At 38.2% G+C, this 17668-nt stretch overlaps 1 protein-coding gene across 5 annotated transcripts in view; it reads left to right on the forward strand.

Moving 5' to 3' along the window:
• The window catches only part of wdfy3 (WD repeat and FYVE domain containing 3), a 181097-nt gene that overhangs the window by 75804 nt on the left and 87625 nt on the right, over positions 1-17668 (forward strand). For all 5 annotated transcript variants that reach the window (XM_022664815.2, XM_022664812.2, XM_022664816.2 and 2 more), the window contains 5 exons: positions 155-267; positions 2677-2911; positions 10506-10606; positions 14165-14383; positions 16982-17163. In XM_022664815.2, the coding sequence (XP_022520536.2) occupies positions 155-267; positions 2677-2911; positions 10506-10606; positions 14165-14383; positions 16982-17163 (850 nt within the window). The remainder of the gene's footprint in view (positions 1-154; positions 268-2676; positions 2912-10505; positions 10607-14164; positions 14384-16981; positions 17164-17668) is intronic.

The following is a 17668-nucleotide window of genomic DNA, read 5'->3' on the forward strand; positions in this document are numbered from 1 at the left end:
TAAAAAAAAAAACAGGATATGATGGATTTGGAGTGCTAGTGCTCTTGAGTTTTAATTTTCCCACTTGTGCTTAAATATAAAAGGTAACACAGTTAAGTGTTTTTTCTTCCCTTGTTTTATCCAGTTAGTTAATGATCTATATTTTATTCCACAGGGAGTTTCTGCGGCTGGGGAATCCTCTGAACTGCGGTGCCTGGGACAAAAAGCTGCTGAAACAGTATCGGGTCCACAAGCCAAGCTCTTTGAGTTACGAGGCGGAGGCAAGAAGTAAGTAGAAAAGACTTAGTTTTGTTATTTCCTCTCTGTTTGACCTGTAATCTGCCTTTTTTCAGTAGCGTGTAAACAGCTCTCACTGGGTTCCTTATTTTGTTGTTTTTAGTGCAGTTTTCTGGGAAAAACAGCAAAAAAAACATTCTCTGAAAGGCCAGCGCTTACTTGCAGCATCAACCAGAGCCCACTTTACACTCTACAGTCTTTCGGGTCATAGCCACAGCCAGCAGATAAATTGAATGGGCTTTGCTGGAGATGAGCTCTCTGCTGCAGTAATTACTGTGGAAATAACCTTTCTGTAGGGTTTCATCTTGCTTAAGCAATCCCAGTGAAACCAGCGGTGAATGCAGAGGTTTTATGATTGCACACTGAAAGGGTTCTCTTTAATTGAGCAATCTGGACAGTCTTATAATTACATTGCCAGAAATCAAAGTTATCCTTTCTTTGGGGGAATACCTTCAATCTGATTTATCTTACTTTTTAAAACTCAAATCCTTCCCTAGCCGAGACTAGCCTGTCATACTGAAACAGAATGTGTGAAAGAGTTTCACCAGGGAAGAAACTCAGAAACTGTTCTGCTTTCTGAGCATTTGATTTGCAAGCTTTAGCACAAGGCCAACTGTGGTTTTGACCCATGCATTCCATTTCTGAACTTTTTTTCCTCAGGTTGTGAGCTCTTTATCCTTTAAACTCAAAAGAAAACAGAGCAATGCGTAATGCTGCTGTCAGGGCAATGATCTATAAGGATTTTATAACAAGCCAATTAAAACAATGTAAAAATAAGAATATCTTTAACATTTTAATGGTGGAAACACATCGTCATCAAGAGTGCAAAAGTTCACTAACCTAGCAGTAACATATTTGTTTTTAGTCTGTTGTTTATCTTACAGCTTATGTACAGGGGTTGGACAATGAAACTGAAACACCTGTCATTTTAGTGTGGGAAGTTTCATGGCTAAATTGGAGCAGCCTGGGGGCCAATCTTCATTAATTGCACATTGCACCAGTAAGAGCAGAGTGTGAAGGTTCAATTAGCAGGGTAAGAGCAAAGTTTTGCTCTAAATATTGCAATGCACACAACATTTTGGGTGACATACCAGAGTTCAAAAGAGGACAAATTGTTGGTGCACGTCTTGCTGACGCATCTGTGACCAGGACAGCAAGTGTTTGTGATGTATCAAGAGCCACGGTATCCAGGGTAATGTCAGCATACCACCAAGAAGAGGGAACCACATCCAACAGGATTAACTGTGGACACAAGAGGAAGCTGTCTGAAAGGGATGTTCGGGTGCTAACCCTGATTTTATCCAAAAAACATAAAACCACGGCTGCCCAAATCACAGCAGAATTAAACTTGAACCTCAACTCTCCTGTTTCCACCAGAACTGTCCGTCGGGACAATAAATTATTGTGGTCTAAAACCAGGTGTTTGAGTTTCATTGTCCAACCGCTGTACATCTTATCTCACAGTAGAAAAACACTAAACATTTGACATCTCACTTAAAAGATTGCAGATAGTATTAGGTGCTAAGTAGTGCAAAAAATTACCATGCTTGTAAAACCGCAAAATGCAGGACGAGTTCTCACAAGTTAATCCTTTACCAGGATTCACTGGTTCAGAATGGCATTCAAGTGATTCAGACATGAGCATGACTGTAGCTTTCAGCTGCTGCACTTACTGTTATCAGCCAGTGAGCTTTACCGGTACCAATAACAAACCTGCAGATGGTGGCGGGTCAGTAGATTTAAATACCCTTTAGTCAGGTTCTGAGAAACTGCTCTTCCCTGGTTTTGCTGGTATAAAGATAAGGTTGAGTAGATGTGGGGGACTTGTTTCTGCAAGTAAGACTGGGCTAAGTGTGAATACAGTAGTACTTCCCAAAAGTACCTTCATCGTCCTGAAAACGTATCAGATTTGTCTGGATCAAAAAAGACATTTTCATTATGTATTATGAATTAAACTGACCAAAATCATTTTTAACTTAATTTAAAGTGAAATTGGTTTAAGGTAAAAAAAAAAAAGTATCTCAGAAATGCTTATGATTGCAAAAGTAAGTAAAATAAATATTAGCATTGTGTACAGTTGGCTTTAATTAGCCTCTACCAGTGATTTATACATTATACAGTAGTTGCACTTTTGCAAAAACAATTAAAAGCACAATTTTAAATTTTTTTTCTTTAACTGACTTTTTTGTCAAAGGAATGAATGATATGCAAAGATATGTGCATCCTTCTCATTCCATGATGATACAACTACGATAGTCAATTGGTCCTGTTTATTCACTCAGCTCTGGTCTTTGAATATTGTATAACTAATACAATTCCCATTATGCACAATAAGTTGTTTAACTGTAATCCCAACGTTAAGTAGCTGCCCAGTCATACAGTGTCGTTTCCTCATTACAGACAGCATGACCACGTCTATGGAGGGCTTTGGGCCGGACAGTGTGTTTGCCGTAAATGAAGACAACAGCCAGTACCGGATCAGCCGCAGTTTGGTGCGCTCGGCCGAAGGCAGCACGGTACCCCTGACCCGCGTCAAGTGCCTGGTCTCTATGACAACTCCGCACGACATCCGCCTGCACGGCTCCGCGGTCACGCCCGCCTTCGTGGAGTTCGACTCGTCTCTGGAGGGATTTGGGTAAGTTATCTGTTACTGCTAAACACATCCAGCAGCTCAGGCTGATGAGAAAACAACTGTTTTAACTGATTAAACTTCATGGGGAGGAGTTTGGTTGCCCACAGATGTTGCATCTGGCCCTGTAGATCCTGTACACTCATAGGTTTGCCAAAGCAGACATACAAGCTTTCCCTGTTTGTGCTTGACTGCCAAAGACTACTAAAACTGTTACTGAAGACTAGAGATGCATAGATACCCTTTTTTGTTCCAAGAGTGTGTTTTTTGTACTTGTCAACATTGGTAACTACTTAGAATGAAACAATCAGGGGTATGATGTAGTAGTGAAGTCGTTAGTGTAAAGGAGTGCAATGCAGCAATTAATTTCTTAATTTTGAGGTTTGTTGCGACAGTCACGTTATATAACATTTTTTAATTTTTCCAAACAAACATATTTTAAAGCAATTATTACATTATTTGTAAATAAAAATAGAGATTAGTTTAAACATGATCATGAGATGTCCAGACCATATCAGCCAATTAAATGAAAAAGGAAAGGAAAAAATACATTTTAATAAGTTTTTAAGCTGGTTTTACTCTTTAACGTAAAGCTTTAATTAACGGCAGCTGGACTGAATGCTTCATGAGTTTCCTGAGCTGAACTCACTCGCCTTATTTTCCTCTCTCTTTCTCTCTCTCATTCCGTCTCTATGGAGTGAATTTTGTGGCAAAAGTTTTGCAAAAAAAAATAATAATAAATAAATAAATAAAATCCACAATCAAAATTTTAAGAATCAAAAGGAAAAAATGTATGATGGCAATTCAAAAGAGAAAAAATATTTGTTTTTAAATATACTTGGTTACATAATTATTATTTTCAGGTATTTTGATTATTTTTATTTTGCTTTTTATTTTCGTATTTTCTGTGGATTTTTGTGGGTTTTGCTGCTAAAGACTTTTGCTTCTGGTATCTCTTGTTTGCTTCTGCATTATGGAACAGTTGTCACAGGTGGGTGGGGCTTAGAAGATGCTAAGTCTGAGACGAGGGTTCAGGGTACCAGTCAGTCCAAAATCAGGTGACTGAAGCAGAAGCAAATATAGTATAATTACGGTGCGGTTATTAAATGTAAGGTGACAAAACTCAGAGATGGGACAAAAATTACCTTATGACCACGGAGGTCAGCGAAAAACAGGAGGTAATTCAGCCTGTAATTTTCAGAGGACGTCTGAGAAAAGTGCGTTAATAGTCGTTTCTGATGGGAATAAAATCACTGTGGACCCCTCATAAAAGAGAAAATTACCCTAGGACCGTCTGAGAAACTAATCCCGTCCGGATAGGACTGTAGACATAACCACATGCTGAGTTTTACAGCAAATATGGAGTGTCTTACTTTTTTGTCAGTAAGTGTATTTATGTAATACAAATAATAATTTTCTCTTTTAGTCAACTGAGGAAAACTTTAATATTAGCGCAATGTTTGTGCAGGGCTGAATGATGGTACACTAATGTAATTTTGTATTTCCAGTGCAAAACAACCAAAAACTACTTCTAAATCTAAACATTACTGAGGACTTGTTTACTTGTTTTCTGCTCTCTTTGAAAACTCTTTGAATCAAATTTCGAGCACAGATGGTGTTAAAAGAGAGGTGTTAAAATCTTGACACCGTCAAGATTTCCAGGTGTTTACTTTTTTCCAACATGAGGCTCTGGCACTCTGAGGGGTGCCTTGCCCTACATGTAAGCCTACCGAAGACTCTCAGCATGTCAGAGTTAAAAGCACAACGCATGAACACTACCATCCCACCCGATTTCATTTACAATGAGTCAGAAACCCTGCGCACTCGTCTCAAAATAACTCTAGCTGTGTGTCTTTTATATTTGATACATTTCATGAATTATAAAAGCACAAGGAATGCCATCCCACTCGTTATTGTTTTTTAGTATTAATGCGTAATTTGAGCTTTATGCTTCTGCAACCTCTATATTTTAAAGACTATATAAAAAAAACACTTGGATGACATTTTGTATTCAGCACTGATGGTGAAAAGCAGTTTGGGCTGTGCTGCCAGTGCTCGTGTCGAAACTCCTGTTTATCTGGTGTGACTGAAAAGAAGGTGCATTCCTCTTTTGAAGTGTGAATCCTTGCTGTGTTTCTCTGTGCCTGATTCACTAAACTGACGTGCTACATCAAAACAAGCAGAGATTTGAGCACAAGTGATGAATTAGATTCAACTATGTGGAAAAACCAACACTGTTCCTGATTCTAAAGAGCCTTACTTGAGTGTTGGGCTACTAATATAAAACTATTATCAGTGCATCTTGATGCATCTTTTTCTTCTATAGAGGATTTCTTTTTTTTCCTCATTGCGTGACTATTGTTACTTTTAAAATATAAAAACAAAAAAAATCTAGTTTTAATGTTTTCTAATGATTTCTTCCACCAATGAGTCAATTAATTAATTTGTTTAGCTCTATCGAACAGGTTAATGCCGCAACACAAGGAGGGTGAAGACTAAAACATGCCTCCTCCGATACATGTGGTCATCCACCGCCTCTTTTTTTATTTTTTAAGTTTGAGCCGCTGCTGTTGCAGAATTGCTGAGTAGCATCACAACGCACTCGGAGGAAAGCGCAGTGACTTGGTTCAGATACATCAGCTCACAGATGCCCTGTGCTGATCGACATCACCCTTTGGAGTGATGAGAGGACAGAGCGCCATCTACCCACCCAGAGGTGGCAAGCCAATGTGCTCTCTCAGGGCTCTGGTAGCTGATGGCAAGCTGCATGACCGGGATTCGAACCAGCAATCTCCTAATCATAATGGCAGTGCTTTAGACCGGAATTATGTAATGCTTGGAGAATTATGTAGTGCATACAACTGTCAGTCACACCTTGTAGTAAAATAAGGGACAGTAACAACCCAGTCATATGTGCAGGACAACCTGTGGCCACATGTGTTGTCTCTTATGGCATCAGCAAGATGCTTACCAACACAGTGTTTCCCAGGAATGTCTACGCCAGATTGCAAGACTTCCTTGACCTACTTGGTTGCCAGATTTATCGCCAATCAAGCGTTTGTGTGACCAATTGGTACACAAATTTAGGCAATCTTCGAGGGAACAGGATCTACAGGCTAAAGAGCAACATCTCTAGGCAGGTGTGCTGCATGATGCCATATGGAATCCATGTGTCTCCTTCCATGCCTGATTGTATGTTATTTTGTGTCTTTTATCCAGAGGCCTTCTTTCAATTATACAGTTTTCCCCAATATTAAGATGATTTCTCTCTAACTGTAATCACATTTCATCATTACATGCACATACAATTTTAATCAGTTCAAACTACTTTTTTGGTGCATTACCTTGGGCGACCAGTACACTTTGGATTTCTTTATTATGCTGTTCAGTTTAGGCTCTTTTAAAAATAGCCACAGTATAGTAGAAAGAATATAATAGACATTTAGAAATAAGGGTGTTGATCGATTAAAAATAACTAACCAATTGCACAATTAGCTGGGATTAATCATAATTGATCACTATTTTCCTTCTTAAGACTGACATTTTTACAGGGTTCCTGCACAACTATGGAAAATATGCAAAAGTATGTAATTTGATTTTATAAATGCACAGGTCTGTAAAAGGATGGAAAATGGAAACTATTGTATAGAACAATATTTATGTTTCCAGAATATGTGGTTACAGTTTTTATATATTTTTAATTTACATAAAATTAATAAAAAAGGATCAATATGTTTTTTCAAAGCACTTAGAAGCAAACTGTGAGAATGTTTGTGTGTGCACACAATACACGTCCAGAAAAAAATATATACATTCTCTTTAGGCAGATTCATTGACCAGTGAAATGCCCAGCCCCCTCCTCCAACCCACTTTAGGTCCCACCCACACATCTGGGTGATGTCAGGTGATGTCTGCGCTGTTCGTGAGCAGAATATACGAAATGCCTTGATGTGATGATTTTTGAGAAATTTATAAATGGCTAAATATATATATATATATATATATATATATATATATATATATATATATATATATATATATATATATATATATATATATATATATGATTATTTTTTTACAGATAAGTCTGGAAATTATAGTCTGGAAAAAAAGTGTGTAGTAATGTGTAGGAACCCTGTTTTTAGTAATGGATTTTTAAATGTAAAATAAATGAATAAGTGAAAGATCATAACATATTCATATATGTTTGTTTAAAGGTCTTATTTTGCTAGAAAGCATTTAGTACTTTTTAAGTTCTTTTTTTAAATATAGCAGGTACTCTTTGTGTATGCATACTGAATATTAAACTGTTCTTCTAAACCCTGCATTATTGCCTGCATTAGCTAATAAAAGTAAATAGACAGAAAAAAAAACGAGTAAATCAGGAAAAGCCCCCAAACTCATGTCAACCCGTAATTTTAGATTCACACACCTTGACTGCCCACCGCAGAGCCATAAGGGAGCGTCACAGTGCTGTTAGCCAATCAGAGGCAAGACATCATGATAATTATGTCTATATAAAATGTATTCAAGAGCCGAAATCCTGTCGTTTTTCCGTGTCCACTCCTCCACCAAACTAAAACAGCCTGGAACAGGAACACCGTGGTCTCATTCATACTAGAGACCACCGTAACATAAATGGGGGGGAAAAAAACATGAAGTGAGACCTTTCATTGTATCTTTTTACTTTGAACCCAGATAAAATTCCTCTTTGTGAACTATGTGTAAAGGAGGCAGAGAGAATCCATTTTTAATCCATATTTCAGAATAGATAAAAGAAAATCTACCTTCTGAATTTCCCAGCAGAGACCATGTTTATATCACTAAATTGTGCCCCAAGCCACTAATATTTTACACTTCTAGGCTCTGTGAAACAAGTGAGTTATGGAAGGGTTTTGGGGCCAAAATTGATAAAATGATTGAAGAGTTATATCAATTTTGGCCCCAAAACCCTTCCATAACTCACTTGGAACATGACTGGTAACTCTAATAATACATAAATATATATATATATATATATATATATATATATATATATATATATATATATATATGTATTATTAGAGTTACCAGTCATGTTCTCTCAAGCACATAAATATATAAACCAAATGCCTTATTCTAAGTTACTGATGTTTTTCACTCCAAGGTCTGACATCTTTAAGCTGCTGCTTAGCAGAATAGCATGATGTTCATATTTAAAGGTGTAGCACTGGCTGTGCTGTCCCACATTTCCTCCTCTGACAAGCACACACACACATACATACACAGCTCCCCATCTGCCTGTATAAAATATTCATATTAACTCCTTCCTCATTGGGCCAGGCGGAGCAGCTTAATGGAGTCACAGCTGGGCTGAAGCTTCTGAGGGCTAGTGGAAGGCTCTCTGGGTGAGGAGGGGGGGGGGGGCATCATTATCATATGTGTACCCCGAACACACAGATACACACCCTTGAACACAAACGGGTTGTAGAGTAATGTGTCTAGTCTTTTCTTTCTTTTTTTTTTTTGGGATAAAGATTGTGAGGACACATCTGTCAGCACAACACAGCAGTAACTGAAGCGTCTGCTGTTGAAGTAAATTGGACTCTGTGGAGACGACTCTGACAGCTGTAAATGAAAATCACGCCTTTATTTACATAACGCTTTTCATGTATTGAAATGAACAGTGCTGGACAGACTGACAGAACACACACAGTTAAGATGAGCAGAAACAAAAACGATGGGTCAGTTTCATATGGACATAAAAACAAAGAAATGGAGTGACAGAAGAATTAAGAATTCAACTGCTTATGCTTTCATTAATGAAAAAAGCTATTCATGTAAAATGTGAAGACAGGCAGAGAATAGTAAAGGCATTAATCTTATTATTCATTATCCTCCCAAACATTATAAATCAGAATTAATATTTAGTTGCTGAACTATGAAAATTATATATTTCTGTTTTCAGTAGATTTCTAAGTAGCAAAGGTGGCAAAGAAAGAGTTAATTTGCACAATGATCTTTGTACTACACAACTTAAAATTAATATAGAGCAGCTAGTTAATCTGTTATCACCTTGCTTCTTGAGTGGCTATTATCAGGGGGTATAATATACGGCTGCAGCGATTAGTCAATTATCACCTAATCATCAATTAATAGCACTACACAAATTACTAGGGTCTCCAAAAGTGCCCAATCACAACAGACGTTCTACATTTTCTTATATATCAGCACCTTCCACATTCAAAGGATTTGAAGAGCATTTAAATCCCATCTTCAGCTACTTTCTATCGTTTTGAACCAATAGTGAAAGCTAGAAACAGGAGCCCTGCCCACAGCAAGCAGAGAGGAAGGGCGTGGCAGATATAGTCGTTGACTAATCGATTAATGAAAAAGAAAAGAATAGTCAGATTAGTCAACTACTAAAATAATCATTAGTTTGCAGTCCTACTATAATGAAACCAGTGGAGCACACATGATGCATGTTTTGTAGACTGGTTTTATCTATAATAAATGTTGGTTCTAAAAGTTATATTTTAGACTTTAGACTAGGTTTGTAGTATGATTTTTTTTATATAACGTTTTATTGCCAATCTACAGAGAAACCACTGCACTAATTTTGGATTTGATATAACACAGTGGACCAACACCAACAGTAGACACCACTCTGGTTCCTTAATTTCCAAATGAAATTTGGTCAGTGATGGTTTGGAGAGACATGTCATCTGCTGGTGTTGATCCACTGTGTTTTATCAAGTCTAAAGTCAGTGTAGTTTTGTTTTCCCACAAAATCTTACAGCACTTCATGCTTCCCTCTGCTGACAACTTTTATGGAGATGCGGATTTCATTTTCCAGCAGGACTTGGCACACTGCCAAAAGTACCAATTAGTCTTATAAAACACTTTAATTTTCTAAAACGCTGATTTGTCATGATCATCAACAATAAAAGAAAAAAAACAAAAAGCTTAAAATAGATCAGTCTGTGTGTAATATATCTATACAATGAGTTTTACATTTTGAACTAAATTACTGAAGTAAAGTAACTTTTCCTGATTTTTTTGAGATGCACTAATAAACCTACTGCGTCAGCAGCAAATGGTAGATTAACAAAGACCAACAAATCCAACTCATTTTCTTGCTGTTCATAAATGAACAAAAACTGTTTAACTGTTTCATTAAAATAGGCTTATAATAGAAGCCACTGTGACTCTTTCAGACGTTTCCAGTCTTTTTCTAGGCATAGAAAAATGAATGTCCATGCTAATGGTCCTTATGCTGCAGATGCAGATTAGATTGAAAAACACCCAAAAAATGTTCTTTAATATCTTCTCTGTGCTCTCTGTCGTTTTTATGATGTTATGTAAGTTATTACACCCACAAATGTGCAGCTGGGCGTCCTGTGCAATAAGCCACTGGAACCATTTGAAATATGTGAAGAATTTACTAGGATTTGTCTTGCAGGAACAAAATGTGCAAAAATGAATGTTAGACTGTACCAAGTGAGTTCACTTAACACCCCCTTCTTTCTTTCTTCCCTCTCTCTTTCTTTCTCTCTCTCTCTCTTCCCTCTCTCTCTCTCTCTCTTTCTCTCTCTCTCGTTGTTTGTCCTTCACCTACCAGATGCTTGTTTTTGCCCAGTCTGGCTCCTCACAATGCATCGTCCAACAACGCCAACACATCTGGAGTGAGTGACGGGGCTGTGGTCAGTGGAATGGGAACTGGTCAGTGTCCTTTGCCTCTCTTTCACATTCAGCAAACACACACACACACACACACACACACACACAGACAGCAAGTGAAACACAAGACCTGACTCAGCACACAAAAGCTCTTCTATTTTCATCTCATCCTTGAGTAGTTACTGATAAAGGTGAAGAACACAGCTCAGGCTTAATAACCGTTTTTTTTTTTTTTTTTTTTATGTATGAAGACACCAAAACTGACTACTGATATTAAAGGGTTTAACAATTAATTTGATGTTAAATCAAATTAAATTAATTTGTATATTGCTTTTTACAAATGATATTTTTTCAGTGCAGTTTTATTTTTAAATCTGGTAATAAGACATAAATCAACCATTTAAAATGATGGATCTATGAAAACATCTGGCCCGTGAGGTTGTTTGAACTATAATGAAGGATAATGAAAAAAAACAAACAAAAAAATGCTTCTCTGCAAAACAGCTAGCGTGGTTAGCGGGTAATGCTAATGCTGCTCTAGCAGTGCTAGCCTGGGTTAACAGTAGGCTACAGGCCAAACATTCTCCCCTCTGAATGGCGAAAGGGCTAGCACTTAGAGAGGTTAGCGGGTAACGCTAATGCTACTTCAGCAGTGCTAGCCAGGGTTAGCTGCAGGCCTACAGTCTGATATACTTTTCCTCAGAATGGCGAAAGAGCTAGCGCTTAGCGAGGTTAGCAGCTAATGCTAATGCTGCTCCAGCAGTGCTAGCCGTTGTTAGCAGCAGGCTACAGGCAGATAATACTCACCTCTGAATGGTGAAACAGCTAGTATGGTTAGTGGGTAATGCTAATGCTCTTCAGCAGTGCTAGCCAGGGTAAGGAACAGGCCACCGTCCAGTATACTCCCCTCTGAACGACAAAAGAGCTAGCGTTTATCGAGGTTAGCGGGCAATGCTAATGCTACTCTAGCAGTGCTAGCCTGGTTAGCAGCAGGCTACAGGCCGAGAATACTTACCAATGAACGGCAAAGAGCTAGCACGGGTTAGCAGGGTTAAGAGCAGGCTACAGGCAGATAATACCTCTGAATGGCAAAAGAGCTAGCACGGTTAGCGGGTAATGCTAATACTGCACTAACAGTGCTAGCCAGGGTTAGCTGCAGGCTACACTACGAAATACTCCCCTCTGAATGGCAAAAAAAGGTAGCATGGTTAGCGATTATGCTAATGCTAATGGAATGGAGAATTTTGAGTTTTAAGGGTCAAGAGTAAGGGAGCAAGTGATTGACTGATTTTTGGGACATGAACCGTAAATGCAGGATTTGATCTGAAAGGATGGATAAAGAGAAGCTGTGTGTGTGTGTGTCTTCAGGCACTACAGGCTTTAAGCAGCTCCTGGCACAGCAGCCCTGAGTGGCAGTGCTATGTAGTATTAATGAGATGCTGCCTACAGTATACTGCTCTGTACCTTTCGCGCTCGCTCTCTTTCTCCCTCTGTGCTTTCTGTCTGTGTCTCTGTTGCTCCCTTCATCTTCTCGCTCTTTTTTTCCCCCATTTCATTCTTTCTCTCACTCTTTCTCTCTTGCTTCCTCTCACACTCTCTCTTTTCTCTTTCTTCCTTTCTGTTTCTCTCTTTTTCTCTCGCACATAATTTTATCCTTTTTTTCCTCACACTCTTGCTTGCTCTCTCTAACGCAAGCTCTCCCACGCTTTCTCTTCCTTTCCTCCCCCCTTCCTCGCCCTCTCTCCCGCCTCTCCTGAATGTAAATGGAGTTTTCAGTATTTATAGATAGACTCCTGCACCATGTCCTCTGACCCATTTTTGTGCATGACATCATCGTTGCCGTTCACTGCAAGGTTTTCATTCAGATCGCTGCCGTCTGTCTGCGGAAGACCTGAGCAGACGTCCGGTATTGTCTTTGTGACATCAGCAACCGTGAACAGTGATCTCATGAGGGCTTTGAGATGCTGATTAATAGCTTTGGTACTATTTAATAGATTATCAGTTAGATCTGAAACATTTGATCAGTTTCTATTTTAATGTTCGCTCTTTTGTTCACATTGAAAAGCATGGACGATATTTTAAATCATTCCTATCCAGTCTATAGAACATAAAGTAAAAATTTTGCAATCAGAGTCTGCAAAATAGAGACCAAACACAGAACCAGACTCACCTGTTTAGTTGGTAGACCAGCTCCTTCTACCAGAGCAAGTGTCTCATACTGCCTTCATTGAGTTTTCAGTGCAGTCAAAAGGACCAGAAGCAAAGTTTTTTTTTTTTCTTGTCCATCAAGTAATATTTTACCTAGGCTCGTGACTGAACTGGACTTAGCAGGGCATTACACATGTTGTGAAGTAACATATGACATTGCAAAGACTGTTATTAGTGTAAAAATGTCTTTATTTTAAAGCAAAATAAAAGTTAAAATTAGGTTCCCTCATTTGTTTTTCTATATATTTGATCTTATTGTAAATAAGGAGGACAATCTTGACACTCTGTCCTGTTAAACACCTAAATTAATTATTCAATCTTATTTGTTTTTTGTTTTTATTCAATTTGTTTGGGTAAATCACTAGAATGTGCTCAGTGTCCTCATGCTATTAGCATTAGCATCAAGCTATTTTCCATGTTTTTGCTAATTCTATACTAAAAATTAATCCCTGTTATTTTCAGAGTTTCTGAGTTCTAGTGAAAGGAATGAGTTCCAGTAACAGGAGTGATTTCCAATAATAGGAATGAACGTTGTCCCATAGTTTTTTTGTTTTATTATTATGAATATTAGTCATGTTAACCTATATATTATGTTAACCTATATTATTATTATTTTTTTTTATTTTTTTTTATTTTTGTTTGGTTCATCGTTTATCCATGTGTTAAATTAAATTGCATGATAAATCAATTTCAGGTTTGGGTCTTCTTGAAAAGATAAAAATGGCTTTGCACCTTTTAGAAAAATACTATGTATATGCATATATATATATATATGTATATATATATATATATATATATATATATGTATATATATATATATATATATATATATATATAGTGATTTTTGGTCATAAATATCATATCATATATTATTTGAACATGCAGTCACCCATTTCTTTAAAGTATTAAAGTATTTTTATTTTTGCACAAAACAACAACACACACATACTGCAAATAGCTATAAAATAGAGTGCAGGTAAAGACAAAAACCTGGGCTTGGGTTTAAATAAAACCTTACCTTAAAAATATAAATAAATCTATTATAACGAACAGTTTTGGTAACAGGACTAAGAAAAACAGAACCATCTTCAGCTTAGAAACCTTGTAAAACCTTGTAAAGCTGTCTGAGATTGACCAGTACATATTTTGAATAGTGAAATATATGTGTTTTTAGATTCACAGTTATAAAAAAGATGGCTAAATAGATAGATTAAAAAAATTGCTTCAAGTTTAACTTGGAAGGCTTACAACAAGCACATGGCACCTATTCGGTGGAATTGCCCATAGTATTCCACTTGTTTTGATATCCTTAGCTATAAAGTTTAGCATTATACGTTTATAATAAATTATAAGTATTTTTGACGCCTTTTCTTTTTTTTTTTTTCTCTGCAGGTGAACGTCTGTTTCCTCCTCCGTCTGGCCTGAGTTACTCCTCTTGGTTCTGTGTGGAGCGCTTCAGCACTGCTCCTCACAGCCACCCGGTGAGGCTGTTAACGGTGGTCCGGAGGGCCACTGCGTCCGAGCAGCACTATGTCTGCCTGGCGATCGTCCTCTCAGCTAAAGATCGCTCGCTCGTGGTGTCCACTAAGGAGGAGCTGCTGCAGAGCTATGGTAAAGAACATCAGCGCACTCGCAGCACTTTCACTTCTGTTTAGCCTCCGCCATTTCACCACGTGGTGATCAGTCATACTGCTCAGTAGGCTAAAGGCAGCCGCACACTGAAAGAGCTGCAGCGTGTTTGGATGATTTGTTTGCAGTAGCTTGCAAAAATATTCACAGGATTCGTACGGTCATGAAAAACCACAGCTCACAGAATTATGCGCTACTTTGTGTTGATCCGTCACTTGAAATCTCAATTAAATATGTTTAGGTTTGTGGTTGTAACATGATAAAATATTTTTTTGGAGACTAGATTATTTAATATTTAATAAGTTTAGCTCATAGATTAGCCTCTCTTCATCCATCTAGCCTATAGTACTTTCTTGTTGCAGTACATAGACTTGGTGATGTACAGAGCTCAGCCAGCCTCCTTCCAGTGAAATAAATTATTTTAAAATACAGAAATTCTTACATTTCATAGAAGTCATGCAAGTCACAGGTTGTGTTAATGATTGTTGTGGTTTAATTTTGGTTTTAATTTATTGTAATATTGAAAAACGCAGCACATTCATTGTGTGGGCACCTTAATACCACTAGTTTTAGGTCAGTGTTTCTTAACCCTGGTCCTGGAGGCCCAGTGCTTTGTATGTTTTAGTGCTTTTCCACATAAAAAAACATAATATTGGCTGATAGTTAGCTGATTAGTAGAAATGTGTTCATAAATTTTTCCATTTTCTTACAGTACTAGGTGTTTTTAGTACCTTACTTAAATTTTCTCCATTCTGTCCTCCAACTCCAACCGGCAATTAGGAGTTAAGCACTTCAGTGTTGTAGCATGCCAGGATTGTGTTTCTTTTAGGGTTCCTATGTGTCCTTAAAAAGTCTTAAAATGTCTCAAATTAAAATCCTGGTAATTAGGTCTTAAACTGTCTTAAATTAACTGTAAATTTGCTGTAGGTATAATTTTTTTTAGACGGTGCATTTAATGCCGGTGGGAAAACACAGTGACCCACCGTGAACATCTAATCTGGGGAGAAAAATAACGTCAGCCGAGAGCTAGCTAACATACGTTAACAGCAGGCTAGCTACATTACCGAGGAGAGAACTACGGTTATTGGAGAGCTGGCTAGCGTTAGCGGCAAGCTAGCTACATTATCGAAGGAGAGCGCTAAGTTTAGCGGAGAGTTAGCTAACGTTAGCGTAAAGCTAGCTACGTTATCGAGGAGAGAGCTAAGGTTAGCGGAGAGTTAGCTAACGTTAGCGTAAAGCTAGCTACATTATGGGGGAGAGAGGTAAGCGGCAAGCTAGCTACATTACCGAGGAGAGAAGTAAGGTTAGCAGAGAGCTAGCTAATGTTAACATTTTTAGACGGTGCCTTTAATGCTGGTGGGAAACTAACGTCAGCGGAGAGCTAGCTAACATACGTTAACAGCAGGGCTAGGTACATTACCGAGGAGAGAACTAAGGTTATCAGAGAGTTAGCTAATGTTAGCGTAAAGCTAGCTACATTATCGAGGAGAGAGCTAAGGTTAGCAGAGAGTTAGCTAATGTTAGCGGCAAGCTAGCTACATTACCAAGGAGAGTGCTAAGGTTAGCGGAGAGCTAGCTAACGTTAGTGGCAAGCTAGCTACGTTACCGAGGAGAGAAGTAAGGTTAGCAGAGAGCTAGCTAATGTTAACATTTTTAGACGCTGCCTTTAATGCTGGTGGGAAACTAACGTCAGCGGAGAGCTAGCTAACATACGTTAACAGCAGGGCTAGGTACATTACCGAGGAGAGAACTAAGGTTATCAGAGAGTTAGCTAATGTTAGCGTAAAGCTAGCTACATTATCGAGGAGAGAGCTAAGGTTAGCAGAGAGTTAGCTAATGTTAGCGGCAAGCTAGCTACATTACAGAGGAGAGTGCTAAGGTTAGCGGAGAGCTAGCTAACGTTAGTGGCAAGCTAGCTACGTTACCGAGGAGAGAACTAAGGTTAGCGTAGAGCTAGCTAATGTTAGCGGCAAGCTAGCTACCTTATCGAGGAGAGAGCTAATGTTAGCGGCAAGCTAGCTACATTACCAAGGAGAAAACTAAGGTTAGCGGAGAGCTAGCTAACATTAGTGGCGACCTAGCAAACCTTTCCGGCGAGTTACCTAAGCTACCGGGAATAGAACTGAGATTAGCAGAGTTTTCCAATACAATAAATATTTTTCTCCCAAAGAAATGACAACTTTGGGGTCTTAAATTATATTTATCAAGGTCCTAAAAAGGTCTTAAAAAGCATTAAATTTGACTTAAAAATGGTGCTAGAACCCTGTCTTTGTTTTTCATCTCTGAGAAAAAAGAAAAGTGCTCATTTTTAGCTTTGCGTCACATTTGAGTTTCAAGTTTGCTCATTTTAGATTCGCCAAGGTTGCAAGTTTTGTAATTGCATTACAAATCTCCACAGAAAGTTAACAGCCGTTTGTCATCGGATTCGACTTTTTTTAGACGTGTCCAGAACACAAGGTTATTTTGGACGACTGAAAGGTTTCGCATCTGAGATTGTTCATCGCAGTTCTCACTTCATGAATTTCCCTTTGTCTGTGGCTTGTGAGCGTGCTGTCACTTCCTGTCTGGCTCCCTCCACAGCGGATGACTTCAGCGAGGAATCTTCCTTCTACGAGATCCTGCCCTGCTGCGCCCGCTTCCGCTGCGCTGACCTCATCACCGAGGGACAGTGGCACCACCTGGTGTTGGTCATGAGCAAAGGGATGTTGAAGAACAGCATGGCCACACTCTACATAGACGGCCAGCTGGTCAGCACAGTCAAGGTGAGGGCAGCACTGTGATGTGGACACTTTAAATCTGTCACTTCATGAATTTAATGAAGGAAGGACCATAAATTATTTTAAGCTGGAGAAGTTTTAGTGAAAAACAGTTGCATAAATCTTGGGGGACTTGAAATGTAGCAGGATATACAGAACTTTGTGTTCTTTTGAGTTATATATGCCCTAAAATACTGTTTTCAACACCTTTTGGGAAATTTTACACCCTGAATAGAGCCTGAAATATGTGTCCAATCCAAACAAGACCCAGGTATTGCCCTGTTTGATTAAATCATGATTAAAAATTATTTTTTAAAAATGTGTTGGACTCAGTATCTCAATACCCCCCTCAATACATATACCCCACTCTTCAGTGTGTAGTCTCGCCCATTTGTGCTCAAGTTTTTAAGAAATACAGCTCTGGAAAAAAATAAAAATAAGAGACCACTTTAGTTTCTGAATCAATTTCTCTGATTTTGTAATTTATAGGTTTATGTTTGAGTAAAATAAA

Source organism: Astyanax mexicanus, chromosome 22 (genome assembly GCF_023375975.1).
Source record: "Astyanax mexicanus isolate ESR-SI-001 chromosome 22, AstMex3_surface, whole genome shotgun sequence".
Classification (NCBI taxonomy): domain Eukaryota; kingdom Metazoa; phylum Chordata; class Actinopteri; order Characiformes; family Acestrorhamphidae; genus Astyanax; species Astyanax mexicanus.